At 39.7% G+C, this 15,429-nt stretch overlaps 1 protein-coding gene across 1 annotated transcript in view; it reads left to right on the forward strand.

Moving 5' to 3' along the window:
* The first annotated feature begins 378 nt into the window (after window positions 1-378).
* LOC113170751 (peripheral-type benzodiazepine receptor-associated protein 1) overlaps window positions 379-15,429 on the forward strand; it is a 51,090-nt gene continuing 36,039 nt past the window's right edge. The window contains exons 1-2 of the mRNA XM_026372987.1: window positions 379-548; window positions 1,423-2,428. Of these exons, the coding sequence (XP_026228772.1) occupies window positions 1,457-2,428 (972 nt within the window). The 5' untranslated portion in view covers window positions 379-548; window positions 1,423-1,456. The remainder of the gene's footprint in view (window positions 549-1,422; window positions 2,429-15,429) is intronic.

The raw sequence follows: 15,429 nt of genomic DNA on the forward strand, positions 1-15,429 counted from the left end.
TCACTGACTGCGGGTGAGGTTGTGCTTGCTGTTGAAACGCACACAACAACAACTGGAATACATGTGTAAATACACTTAGAAATAGCGGACCTTCAGAGTTTAGAGCAGAGAAACACGCATTTAGAAAGAGAGGTAGGGATGCCTACAACAAATGTTGAAAGCGTTGATTGTAAGAGTTATCTTACGGGCTATACTTTTATACTCCTTTGGTTCTTACAGTATAGAGGACCGCCGCGTTTAACTTTCAAAATGGGCTTTTTTTATTTCTAATAAAATACATTTAAATGATCGCCAAGTAAAACAATTTTACGGTAAAAACTTTGAATGATGGGACAATGGCGGAGTGCGTGTGAATGCAGCACCGCTTGTGGACAGAGACTCTGGTGACAGATAAACAAACCCTGCATGGGACTGAGGACTTTTAACAGTTTACGTTAGCAAACTCAGTGCTGTTACACGGCTGTTTTAAGTGCTACGAAAGCATCTTGGTTGACAGAAGACGACTCAATTGACGAACAGTTAAATATCCTAGTTGTGGCCGCTGAGAGGTGAGTTTGATACAAGTTGTTGCTAGAAAACTTAACGGTAAGCTAACGCTGGCTAGTAGTTAGCTAGTCAGGGCTTGTTTTAGCCCCAGTGAAGACTGTTTCTCAAATAACATTACCCATTTTATTTCCACATAATGATTTGTTAAAGTAAGCTAGCTAATTAGCAAGTTATTAAAGTACCCACAGTGTCTGTAATATGAACCGTGTCCCAGTGCCCATATGGTCCCGCTAGTTTGAGCTAGTGATGGGTAAAATTGGCTAACGTTACCGTGGTGAGAGCTAACGGTGCAGTGCTGTTAGGCTTCTTCGCTGAAGGGCACTGGTTCACTTGTTGCACCCTCAGCTGGAGGATAGGCTCCTGCTTCCAGGCAATAATGAGTAATCGAAGAATTGACAAGTTGTTTTTATGTTGTCATCTGATGAAAAGTTGTTACGTACATTTGCACGATGGAGGCAGCTGTTCAGTAAAGCACGTCTAAACGTTAAAATCTCACACTAACATATAAGGAAGAAACACAGTCTAGTTAAACTATTTCTAAATGATCATTTCATGTGCACATGAATTCAATCATGGATTTCATACTGGGCTATCTCCTCAGATTTCATTGCTCATTTGCACACGCATGGTTTTCAGTGGTTTTCTTTCTGCATATTTATAACAGCAACAGAAGTCACTATTTCATGTGTGTTTATCCTTATTGCTTTCAATAAACTCTATAAGTGCAATTATCATTCATTTTCTGAATCTTGTGCATTGATTCTTACATCACCACCTGTGCTTTCACCACTGTATTTCTTGTAAGCGCATTCATCTAAAATAATACTTAACCATTTTCCTGTTTCTCCCACTTCCCCCACTGTCTCATCTTTCCAGTGACCTGTGACTTGGTGTGATAATTGCATGCTGCATGTCTTCACCCACCACCCACCCGCATTCTCTTCTTAGTTTTGATCATTGGCCCTACTTTAGAAATGAGTGCCTTACCTTTCCTCGCATGTTGTCTTGTGAATGTGGCATCATGAGGAAAGACAGGGATAACCCTCTGGCACTATCATCCAAGACACCGTTTCAGAGCCAGACGGACTATGGTAGAGAGCTAGAGAGGCTGCGTGCTGATTTGGAAGCGGAGAAGAACCGAACACAGTGGGCCCGCAGACACCTCCTTGTTGAGATACGGCGCCTGCGGGAAGAAGCTGAGAGGGAACAGCGCAGGGCTGTGAGGGAGCTCACAGCCAGGAGTGGGTGCCAAAAGGACAAGCATTCTAACAAACACTGGCGTGTGCTGGCTAAGGAGCTGAGCATTAAAGACACCGGACGTTGCAGCAAGGTTAAATCCACAGGGAAAGAGTCGTTTTGTTTGTGCAGCATAGGAACACATAGAAAGCTCAATCAGTTGCTGCTGACACTGTATGAGAAGATACATGGTGAGCAGGCCATCCAAAAATTGCACCACAGGCAGGAATTTGAGCTTGAAAAGGCGATCTTCCTCTGCCACCTGCTAGACGCCTATGGAAGACTGTTGCAGAGAAGGCCGAAAGCAGAGCACCCCAGTTATATTTTTAAACATCTCTCAAAAAAGCCAACTCAGGAAGAAAAAACAGCATTCTGTCAAATGCTTCAGAGATCCCAGAGTGCCTCCCACTCAACTAAGAACAACAACAAAGAAGATCAGCAAAAGCAGCCTTCAGACAGGGACTTGTGTGCAGTTGACCCTTGCACCTCTGCTGCAGCCGTGGACACCTGTTGGACCAGCTCGCTGAAAATTTGTCACCCCCACAACATTCCCCATGCAGGCTGGGACGACCAGCCTCCCTGCTGCACTGAGGGGTCTGGGTCAGATGTGTCAATGCCTGCCAAATGCATGGACAGAAATATGGAGGTAAGCTGTTTCACATTTCCATATTAATCATTATTATTTTTGTTCATTTATTAAGTGCATTTGTATTACCTCAATATATACAGTTCAGTGGGGAAATATTGGTATATAGAGTTTATATAGTATATTATTTATTGTAATTAGACATTTTGTAGTATACTGTGTTTTTGTGTTATATTATTATATAAAGAATATAAAGCAGACAAAATATTTCTGTACACATCTATATGAATTCTGCTGCTGCCATATCAATAAAGATCAGTGAAGATGTTTCGCAGGCGATTATGCCAGCCCAAGCCATGATGCTACCTCCACCATGCTTCACAGATGAGCTTATGATATTTGGATCATGAGCAGATTGTTCTTTTTCACTTTTACTTTGGTAGAGATGAATCTTGGTCTTATCAGTGCGTAAAATGTTGTTCCAAAACATTTGTGTTTTTCTGTAGTTGTGTTGTGTATTTTTTCATTAACTCTATCCTGGCTTATCTTTTGGTATGCCCTTAAATTTCTTCTCCTGAAATCTTCTTCAATTGGTGGATTGTGATACCTTCACCCCTGCTCTGTGGAGGTTGTCGGTGGTGTCATTGACTGTTTTTATTGTTTTTTTTCTTCACATATTTCAAATATTTTGGCTTTGATCCCAAATGCCTTCAGTGTACAGCAAACTCAAGTGAATTGGCTTTACCAGTCCAATGCATTTTTTAGGCAGGCTATATATTTTCATTCATTGTTATTCACCAAAGCATTTTGTGTGTATCCTGTGTAAGTGAAGAAAGTATGTGGTATTGTTCTCAGATGACACAGTTTTGTAAAAAGGCAGCAGCAGAAGTTGCCATTAGGATACATCAAACCTAAACGTATTGTCAGAGCTGGTGAATGAAGGACAGCAAATTGGAGGGGTTAGATGAGGGTTGGATCTGTTTATGCACTTTTTTGTTTTTTTTTCTCTCGCTTTCCCTCTCTCTTTTTTTGAAGTAGCAGAAGTGGGTCAGTGCCTTTATTTCTTGGATCAAGTTTTCATAGAGGGGGAAATAAAAAATTAATCAAAGCTTGATGCATGTCAACAACAGCAATGCCAGCTTGGCTGTTTACTGTATTATGCACAGCACTGCTAAGCCATGATGCTTATTATCACAGCACTTCACAAGTCAAAATTTTAAAGGTGGAAATTAATTTTTTGTGCCATAAAATATTTGATATTGTGTTTTGAATGTTGATAGGAGAATTGTTTATTATAATATCTTTCTTATCATTTGTATCACTCTTGTGGTGAGACTGTAACATCACAGACAGCTGACAGCTATTGAACATTTGCTGTTTAGCTTTTTGCCAAATTGCAGAGATGCTTCTTTCCCTCCCTGTCCTAATTTAATGGATACAATTTCATGTCAGATGTACTTGACCAGCAGCCTGCTCTTCGATATCATGACAGGCAGGCAGACGGGGATGCTGTGTCAAAATATGTCAGTGTGACAGTATGTTAATACCACTGAGCCATGATAGACCTGGCTATAGCCCACTTCTGTGCGGAGCAATATGCTGTTTGACCAACATTAACATATGCTGACTGGATGCTTTTTTTTTTCTTTAATGGTCAGTGAGGGTTTTTTTAAATATTTACTGGATGTGTTTTGTTTACATATGTTACACATATTTAACATTTGCTTGTGCCAGTGCTTATGTGTGTAGCAGTAATCATTTATTTTGTTCTTAGTTAGCTGTTTCGCTTCACCTCTTTTCTCAATCATGGAATAAATTCCAATTGTGAAAGGAACTGAAGCAGAATAGAAGTGTTCAGTGGACTTTTTAGACAACTAATGACATGTTCTCATGAGCATGATGTAATAATAGTAGAACAGACTGGAGCTGTGAAATGCAGTGTTTCACAAGTGGTTCATACAGTTTTTTGAGGCAGAAATATGACTGAGCTGAGTTGTCTGGATTAGGTGCCTTTCCATTTTTCAGTCTATTAAAATTAACCCCTTTTCCCTGTGTTACTCAGTGTGCATAGTGTATATACTGTAGAATAGGAAGCACTTTCAGCATTTATTATCATTTAGATGAATGACACTGACAAAAGTCATTGTTAGATATTTTCACATTGTTATCCCTTTGCATTCCTTAAACACAGAAACAGTCCTGTTACATCTCTTTAAAGAGCTGCTAGGTAAAGTTCAGTTGCGAAAAATGTACGTTTATTTTTTCACTATTGTATCTATTTGGGTTACCAGAATGGTTTCCACAGTTATATCTGTGACACTTTCAACCCAGAGTTTGTCAAGGTTGTATGAGGATACAACCATATGTCCTCTCAAATAATAAGACAGGCCCCCTTTTGGCTCTTATTCAGGTCGCTGTTTTATTTGATAGACAATTAGCTGTATTACCTGATCGTACCTCCTATAGTAGAGTGGAGGGTAGTGAGGCTAAGTTACCCAGGTCTTTTGTGGCATTAGACTACCATCTATATGTTTTAAGTACTAAAACATAAGGAGCATTTGCCACCTTGTCAGACATGTTATATGTTTTTATAGCATGCAACTGCAGTAAAACATAATCAGTCTAGACTAGACCAACTTGTTCCTCTGCCTGCCTCTTGCAGTCTGCCTGTGTTGCAGTGTGTGCTGCCTCTTGAACAATCAATAGGCAGCCAACATCATTCCAGCGTCATCTCCATGGAAACGAGCTCTAGTTGTGGTAATGATTGGACCCCGTCTCAAAGCCTGCCTTTTTGTGATAGGACGATGGAAGCAGTCCTCCCTACCCCCCTCCTCTCAGCGACACTCACCGTCTTATACACACATTTTTCCCCTCGTCCTCTTTCTTCACCTATATGGCGCTGGAACCAAGATAGGATTAAGCAGCTCTGTCGAGTCTTATTGCATCTGGATGAAATGCTTTTTGACACCGCAGCATCAACGAGGACAGACTCGCAGCTGAAGAGTCAACATGCCACCCTGCCATTCAGCCACACTGAGAAAATAGGAACGCTAATGGAGACCTGTTAGTTAGAGCGTTCTCTTGTATTTTTCTCCATTGCATGTCTCGGCTTGTTTGCTGCTTCATTTGGGCCTACATGCGCTGTTTTAGCATAATGTAGGATAAGAATTGGACTTGTGTACAGTATCTTTTCCCACTGTCTGGATAAGCACCCATGAAAAACCCCTTTAGACGACAGAGCGGTAAGGCATGAAGGAACATCTGTAAGGCATGTAGTGAGCAGGATTCTCAATCTGAATGCTGCACTTTGATAAATAGTAGTAAGAGCCTGCTCAAGAATGTTACCAGGACGAAGACAGTCAGTCAATTATTGTCGCAAACCAAGACTGAAAAAATGTAACATCCCTTGAGAGCTGATTGTCCTAATTTTAGAAAACGTCACAGTGCAGATTAGGAGGAGGTACTTTACAACTCCTCGTTCATCACTAATTGAGTTTTTATTAGAAATGGCTCATGGACTCTAATCCTAACCGATTTTAAACAAGCATTACCTCCACTGGTGTCATTTTTGTTTGCTTAAACAGGATTTTACAAATCTATGAGACCTGATGTTTGCTGTTTAGCAGCCATGGCTAAAACAGGCCTATGCTTGCTTTCAGACACTTCACCTTAACTGTAACAACACTCCTGCCTATGAACTGTTGGAGTAGGGGACGGTGACATCTTTCATTATTTTATGGGCTGTCGGCCTACCACAGCTGATCTGTGTTATTCACTTCCGGCAAATGAAAAGCCTGCGATGGCTTGGTCTTGGCTGGTCACCTCATTTGGTCATTTTGATTTCATCTGTGCTGCTTGACTTTGACACAGAGTAATGTATGACCTGTGCACTCGACCTGAGCAGACTGAGCCTGCGCCTGCACACGCAGGAATGGAGAGCCGTGAGGACGCGGAAGCTCCTGAACAACAACAGCAGGAGTTGAGGAGGTCAGAAGAGCAGGTTAATATGCAACATGGGCTCTTGGACAAGGCAGTCTCTACCACAGCTAATGTGACTTCAACATCATTGTTAGGAAAGAGGCACCACTCTCTGTATGCAAACCTCAATGGTTTTGAAGTGGAAGGGTTACGTAAGGTGAGTGTGGACCATTTGTTGTTTGTCTCCCAGTTTTGTTCTTGATAGTTGGACCTGAGGCCTGGACTCATGTGATGGGTGTCTAGTAATCCATTAATATTATAAAAACTCTCTGTAGAAGTCAAGCAGTGACTTAAAATATTTTGTATTGTGTGTTGTTTACTTTGTCTTCTTACGTATTGAGTCTTAAGTAATAAGTTATATCTTTTGTTATACAAATTAGCAGAAATTTGTTTGGTGTTGTACTGACAAAACCACCTAAATCGATTCTGTATTAGTTTCTTTATTCTGTTGAAACCTATCACTAATCATGGGATCACCAGTCTTCTTCAAGAGAATATTTTGGCTTTATGACTCTTTTCACATTGCAGACTATAATGTGTTATTGAGTTCCTGTTCTATGACATACATAAAGCAGAATAATCTCATTATTACAGGATTATGTAGAGTAGGTTTTACACTGTTATGTACAGTACCAAGCAAAAGTTTTCCAGTGGAACTGAATGGGAAAGTATGCCCTAGTCTTTTACTGATACTATACTTTAATTGCCCTTTGTATTGGAACACAGTGATGTTTTGTGTGAACCCATGTGTGCAGTGCAGTTTCTCAACGTGTTATTTAGGGTTGTGCTGCTGTAGCAGAATCAGAGGGTTAGCAATGTAACATTCTGACCTATGGTGACCTTGTCCTTAACTCACTCCAGCGTGTGCAGACTGTAAGGAGGGAAAATCCACTTAATGGTAGCCAACAGAAAATCAATAAGGAACCCATGAGATGTTCATGTAGTTGATTTATGTAGCATAAGAGGTATTAGTGTACAGTCAACAACTGTCACAGTAACTTCTTAAAATTACTAGACATTTGGAACTAATTAAAAGGTATCATTCTTTTGTGTAAAAGCCTATGGAATAGTTTATTTTAAAAAGTTATACTTGTTTGAACACAGCCAGCAGGTACTGTTTAAAGGTTATAGATAGTACCTTGGTGCAGTAAACAAAACATGCACTACATTGTTTTCATACTAGACTGTGAAGAGCAACACATGAAGGCAGCTGAATCAACCTGAACCATGTTGAGCTGCCACTCACATAACCTGCTACAACAGTCTCTACATGATCGCTCGTGTATTGAGTTCAGTTTTAATTCTCAGCTGAATTTGTGCATTGCTGGTAAAGTAATGCCTGCTGTTGTTGTTTTTTCTCTGTATCTGCTACTATAGAGTACCAAAGCATGCTTTACTGACAATTCAATAAGAGCTCTTTTCCTTTGTTAAATAGTTTGAGTTTGAGTGTCGAGACAGTATTTTATCATCTAAGCAAGGTAGTAATCTGTTTGCAACATTGCCTGTTGTCTTCCCCACCCCCCGCACTTCATTAGTCCATCAGAAACAATCACAGTGTAGTAAAATCCCCTAATGAACTGTCAACACACAACCTGGAAGATGATTCGAGGCCACAGAAGCTGAGGGGGAGCATTGAATGATGCATTAGAAATGATTATTTGGCCATTTCAGTCCAGTGGGGGTTGGCACTTCTGTTTTTTCACCAGGGGACTGTCACTCTTAGATTATTGTGTATAATTACGCCATTATTTGCAGTTGGGGTAGGACCATCATTCTTTTGTGTCCTTATCACGAGTGCTACCCATAAGTGATGATTGGGTGAATGCTGTGTTTGTGTGTGTGTGTGTGATGTTTATAAGAATAGAATGAATCTCTGTGCTCCTATTGAAAGTGGCTGAAGTTGTATGGAATTTATAGATCATATCTTATTTAAGGTAACCATTAAGCATGTGCATCCATGGACATGAAACATGCAGTATGTGAATATTTTGATGCTTTTATATTTGCTCCTTATTCACATTCATTAGATAAACTTTGTTTTGCTGCAGCGTGAGTAAAAAGAAAAATGTAACTGAGGTTCTACTTCTTTTCTAGCATTCAGACTAAATGCAGTATTTTCTTACAAAGCACTGTACACAGTATTTTGTGCCTTCTTTTGTGTCTTAAACAAGGATCATTTATGATTTGGATCAGTCTATATAAATTGCATGGATGTGTATCAAAGTTGAAAAGGGCTTCAACTAATATATTTAGTTCCTATTGATTTATCTGTCAATCAAACATTTAGTCTGCTAAAGATCAGAAAATAGTGAACTGATCAATTATTGTAACTGTTTTATAGGCTGCTTCAATACGGGCCCAAATAGAACAACCTGTCTGACATATAATCACAAGGTCCTGTGTGTATGTGTGTGTGTGTCTTTTAGCCAGCTATGTTATGGCTTGTGAATAATTGAAAAAGCAGTGAGATGGGAATCTCTGGAGTATTGGTGTCTCACAATATCCCAGCCCAAACATCACTGTCTGTCTGCTGTCTGGCACAGGCTCTCTCTGTGGAACACTGCTCAGACATTGTGTTCACTGTCAAACTGTATTTGGAACAAACAGTGTGGAGCTATATATTTAGTTTTACACCATAAAATCTGGAATTGCAAAACGTGCTGTAGACTATAGATTGAATCTGAAGGCATTTATTGAAGTGTTTCTTGCTATTCTACTGTATTTGTGTGGCAAAAACTAAAATGTGGATAAAGCAGTTATAAAGCATTTACATGTTTACATTTGTCGGCATTCATAGCAAGAACCTATTGCCCTTACATTTGTCCTCCAAGAGCCCTCCGGTCTGTGACATTTCTGGTCTTGGTTCCAAACTGCTGGTGAGATTAAACCCATGATTACTCGTGTTCCTCTCACAAAGGGAAATGCTTTTTGCCTGGAGAAGGAAAGGGAGACTCATTCTGTTGACCGACTTAATGTCAGAAAAGGTCACTCTGGCCTTTCATTACTGAAGTGCCTCCACCAGATGTACATTTATTGAATGTGACTTGTATGGATTTGTTGTGGAACACTGTAATAGTGTTTAGTTATGTGAGCAGTGCAGCATTTTTTTTTGAGACATATTGACCCTCTAGATTATCTGTGTGCATTGGTTCTGTCATCTGGAAAATAACCTCCAAGCCTTTTAGTCTAAACCTGTATAATCGGAACAGTATAGAATATAGAGGGTAAGTGTAGGCTATCCTTTTAAGCTTAAGTCTATCTGTGTTTTTAATAATTAAAATTATTATCTAGGTGTTAATACTTTAACAAGTTGGGAATTCCCAAAGTTTATCAGATATTTGTTTGACTTTTCGAGTGTTGGTGTGCTTATCTGCTTCAGGAAACCAGGCTTATATACATAGTACATTGTTTCTAATCACGAAACTGGCCCTGACTCTATGTGCTGTAAACAGAACACTGTGATTTTCACAGGGTACTTTTGGTGTCATGTCCTGCCTCCTGCACACTCCCGGGCCCCACCCCCAGCTGAAACCAAACAGACTATTTCCCTGACACAGGCAATCTCCTGTTGTGTGTTATAGCATGTGTGAAACAGTCTGGACAATGCCTGGAATGGAATCTCCAGACATTGTTCTGAGTTCATATGTGAAAACAGCCTGAGAATTGGTCTCTGGGGAAGGAGCTTTCATCACTGAGCTCTGTGGTGATGAGGTGAAGTGATGAAATGATGAGATGCTTGCTCCAGTGTTGGCTATAATGTAGTGAAATTTGACAACATCTAAAGTGGCAGCAGGGTCCTTGTGAGTCTGGTTGGATGCATTTCTTCAATTAACTTTATGCACTTCTATCTCTGTTTATTTCGTTGTAGTTTACCGAGGTCAAGCCAGTCTGTAGAATGAAATAAGGTAAATGGTGTTGCCTATATCTGTCATTTTGCTCACTCTGATTCTTTTTTTTTTATCAAATCTTCAATGAACAATGGCAGTTTAACCTCAGTCACATATCAGCTGAATCCTCCCTTTTACGTGTGTGATGTTATAAAATAACAGTCAGCATGAAAGCTAATATCACCTTTCTGATTAAACGTTTTTTTCAAGATGGTCATTAGTGAGCCAATAATAGCTGTCACTTACTGTGTAGACATCCTTTAAATACTATGTGACTGCTTTGTGGTGTAGCTCTAATATAGTTTTGTATTATAGCAAAGAGACCCAATAAGAATTACAACAATATGTGAGTCAATATGTTATTTAATTTTACATTGTAGTGCTTAAAGGAGACAGAGTTGCAAAGATGGTGTGTGTGCAGTGTGCAAGCACTTGTACAGTAAATATTTTCCTCAAATGTAATAAAGCTAAGTATTGCTAACATGATTTTAAATGGTAAAGTAGGTCCAGCAAAATCGTTTCTAAGAGTGTCTGTTATGCTGCGGCTCAGATTAAGTTGTTGTTGGCAGTAGGGTTGCAGCTTGTATGCATACGCAATTTTCTTTGACAAGATTAGGGGTTATTTGCAGAGGGACGCGAGAGAAACAAATCATCTCCACTACATTCTGTCTCCCTCCTTTTCCTTTTCTGCTGACACTGCATGAAACGGAATAATTTGGCGACCCCTCCTTCTGCTCATCTTTTGCCTTTTAAAGGCCAGATGTTCTCTGCATGTCTGCCTTATTAAGCCCTTTGGACGCAGTTTGATTGTGACATTTTTATTTGTGCACTAAAGGATGATAAGGCAGCCATGCTAGTATAGATTTAAATGACTGTATAAGTCCAGCAGTGTTATATTGGTGCTGTAAGGGAGAGGCCTGAAATAGCTCCATGCCATAATAGAGATAAGATCTGAAAGATGAAGGTATTAGTTATTATATAGGTGCTGAAACATTGTGAGCATTTTGACTGTTTAACTCACATTAAGCACTAAATCCCTAATGGCAGAACCGATGAAAAGTGGCTGCATCACTACTCTGTGAGTGAGAACTACAGCATGAAGTGTCTTCTTTACATCCTGACACTGGATGCAAACTGGTCTCTTCATCCCACATACAGTTTTGTCCTGAAATGTATGCACATCTCGGGGGGCGTAGGGGGAGGGGTAAAGGGGGGTGTTGGCTCTTTGTTCTCTAACAAATGTATAAGAGACCCCCTAATCCGTCACCGTCAGGTACCCCAGAGAGATGAGTTGTGATAAATACAGGAGGGGATTTGAGAGGACACTTAAGAGGGCTTCTTCATGATTTATATTTGAATAAGAGAGAAAGCTACTGCTAATAAAAACCCCTCAGGACACAACAGCTATGTGCATCTGTGTAGATTTTAAAGAGATATTTCTCTGCTTTGTTTGAGAGAGTTGTAAATATCAGACCTATTGTTTCCTAACAGTATGAAGGTATGAAATCATGGCTATAGCCTAGTTTTCGTTCCTCTGAATAATGAATTAAGCAATTAGGACAGCACATAGACAAGGAAAGTGAAGTGTTAAACCACAAGAGATGGGTTATTGTGGAAGAGATCAAAACAGATTGTTTAACTTTTTCATGTCTTTTGAGGTTGTCTTTTGATGACAGCAGAAGACTTCAGGAAATGTCATTAGAGGACCTCTGATGCTGTAGGAGGCAGAGATGGAGTGTCATTGATTTGGCTTTAAATCGTAACACTTCACCGTTCTCTGTTTCTCACCTCTGCTGGTGATTTAAACTGTGCTCTGGAGTCATTTCTCCAGCCATGCGGAGTTTGCGAGTTGGGTCTCTGGGAGGAGGCTTTACCTCTTCCATTACTGCTGGCAATAGACAAGGATTAATTAAGGCACATTTCCAGATTCAGCAGACCGCCTCCTTCATGCCAATCCACTGAGCGACACTGCTAAATAGAACTCAGTTTTATTCATTTGTAGACTGTAGATTGGTTTTATAAAAACTGAATCTGCAGTGGGTAAAAGTAGTATAAATGTAGACTCTTATTTGAGAGACGGAAGGATACATCACTTTCTGAAAGAAGCGGCATAAAGAGCTGAGATGCAATGCAATAAAAAGATTTTTCTATTAGTGGGACTTTCTTTATGAACTCAGCATGCAGCATAACCTTTGTTCCCTGAGCTACTGCTGTGTGTTCCTCCATCACTAAGCTTTGTGCTATTTATGTGAATATCTTAGAAGAACACTGGCAAAGTCAGACAGTCCACAGTTGGTGTAATTAATGTTGTGTACTGATGTATTGCTTAAACAGTAGACCCTATGACTGCATGGTTTCTGCTGTAACACATGAACTTGCTAAATTAATAATGTTGTACATCAGTGGCACGTTCTTTTGTATTGCATCTACAGTTATCCTGAATAACAAAAGACTTAACAATAGCAAAGTGTGTGTTATTTGTCTTGCAGCCTCTTTAGAGGCTTACAGTGGGGGATTTCTGGCTGTCAACTAAAAATGCTGATGTCGGTGCTTCTGTGAAACCAGACTGTAGACATTTCCATACGCCGTACAAAAGCTGGCTGTGGATCCCAGACAAAAGGATAATCTGGTTGTGTGACCTTATGAATATGTAAGCATAAGCCCATGAACATTTAATGAGCTATTTAATTCTCTTTTAATAGGCAACTAAAGTCCCTTAGTGTTTTGTAGTGGTCTTATATTTATTTCTCAGAAATGTATTTCTCAACAAAATTTGCATTTTGTGTAATTCTTTTGTCTTCCAAAGAGGTGTGACGTGATGTGATGTTTTTCCAAATATAATTAAAAGTCTTCAATGTTTATTTTAAAAGCGTTTGGTGAATAGCATAAAAAGACAGTAAAAACAGATGTTGAATGAGAATTAAATGTGGGGGTGGCTTAAATGTTAAATATAGTGAAGTTTAATTTACTGCTGCTCTAACAAAACAAGCACTTGAGTCTGAGGTTAGATAAAAGCGTCTTACTTACTTAATTCTGTGTATTCTTACTCCTTCCAAGTGAGGATTTTTATTGCATGAATAGAGCAATTATGGACACAAACAATACCTTGATCTTTCATACAATATATCTTCTGTTTCTTTCTATTTTTATTTTAATCTATCCATAGTTGTACTGTGTCTTTGGTACTTCTCTTTCTACTCTACAGGGCTGCCAATAAGATGCCCAAAAAGATGAATTGAATTCCAGAAAACCCCTAAGGCATTTTTATTCAGGCCCTCAGTGGCATATAAAACTGCAAATGACCCAGATAATCAAGGAACTTCAGTGTGCTCTCTTAGCAATGCTCAGACTTGTCAGTGTCAGCTTTTTAAGAGCTACAAAAGTAATGCAGTCAGATCATTTGGAGACACTCACTTGTAGTTTCTGTTTAATGCTACATTTTTTTTTCTTATTAGTATTGAGCTCGGGTTGTTTTGCTTGTCTGTGAACATTTTGTTTAATTAAAGTGACTCTGTTTTTGTTCAGGTTGATTCTGCTGTGCTGTCAGACTGTTAAAGTCAAGTGGGGGTAGAGTTTGATCTCCTGTGGGCAGACTCAGACTTTTACAAATTTAACAACCTGTATTGTTTATTGTAGGAGTTGCATGAGAATATCCTTACATTTTAGTTAGTTGGCTACAAAGTGATTTAGACAAAAAAAATGTTCAAATGGAGACACTCTGGGACTGTGGCTAAAATCTGGGTTCATGAGTCTACAATATGTAAAACCTTGAATGAGCAGGGTGTCTATTGCAGGACACCATGAAGGAAGTTGCTGCTTACTAAAAAGAACTTTGCTGCATGCCTGAAGTTTGCGAAGAGCACATTGACACTCCACAGCGGAATTGGCAACTTGTTTTGTGGACTGACAAAACTATTTGTAAAGAACACAAAACACTATTTCTGGCACATACAGCGCATAGCATATCATCATGAAAACATTCTCCTAAGTATGGTGGAGGAAACAGGATACTTCAGGATAATTAGCCAATTACATACTTTATCCACTAACACTATGACATTTTTTTATGGTTCTGAAAAAACATGTTATTATGTTATTATTTTAGTCACATTTTTGTTACACACACACATACTCTTAACTTAGATAAAGATCAGATCACATTTTATGACAAATTAATGCAGAAAACCACAAAATTAGTTAACTCCCCGTTCAGTTTTCTACCTGTATCCACAATTAGTATGGATAGATAGATTTAGGCAGAACATAGGGAGATGGCTCCATTAGGCCAGTCGGTCCTGCCCAAGGCTCAGACTCTCCTGACAGACGTTTGTGTAGAGACCCCTGCCCTGCTTCTACTGAGTTTACATCTGCCTTGCTTACTGAGCCAGGCCCACGTGAAAACAGAGCTGCAGTGAGAGAGGAGATCTGGCTGAATGCTAATACGCCAGCCTTAAGCAGACACCTCACCACCTGCAGCTTTTTTCTGTGGCAGCAAGTGAAGCAGGAGCAGGGTGGGTTTCAGTTTGTAAAGAGCCGGCATGACCTCATGCTTAAAGAAAAGCCTCCAGTGTTTTTCAGTATGACTCCCAGGGAACAATTGCAAGATATGGACTGACTCCAAGATCATTAGAATTAGAATGGAGGCAGGCAGAGGCTGAGTTCACTCTGTCCTCTGAGGTGATTGATTGTGCTTTAAAATCATCGTCCTGAGAGGAAGAGTGGGACACTGGGGCCGACTGACTCCTTTAACTGATGAAAGAATAACTCTCAAGGACACAAAGGTTGATCTGAGAGAGGAAGCTACCTGCCTTTAAGCCATTACACAATATTTGCCAGTAGGAAGCATTTAAATGTTTAGGAAGGGCAACAGATGACCTAATTATAGTTTTCTCAGAAAATCAGAGCAACTAATTCAGGTTGCAGCAGTTTTGTAGTTGTAGTGTGAACATCACACATAATAGCATTGGGTGGTGTTACATGTGTGAGGTGTCTTCCGTCTTTCTGCCATTTTTGCATCAGCCATGCTTAAAACTGTAATATATAGCAGAATGTGCTGTGCCACTCTCACTTACCAGCATTGCTGTTGTCCTACTTGTGAGCAGAGGCCCCACCCTTAACTGAGCTGCATCATGAGGTCATTCTAGAGAGAGAGTACTTCATTAAAATTGCTTTTTATCTTTAGTTGTACTTTTTCTT

The sequence above is a fragment of the Anabas testudineus genome, chromosome 14 (assembly GCF_900324465.2).
Source record: "Anabas testudineus chromosome 14, fAnaTes1.2, whole genome shotgun sequence".
Taxonomy (NCBI): Eukaryota; Metazoa; Chordata; class Actinopteri; order Anabantiformes; family Anabantidae; genus Anabas; species Anabas testudineus.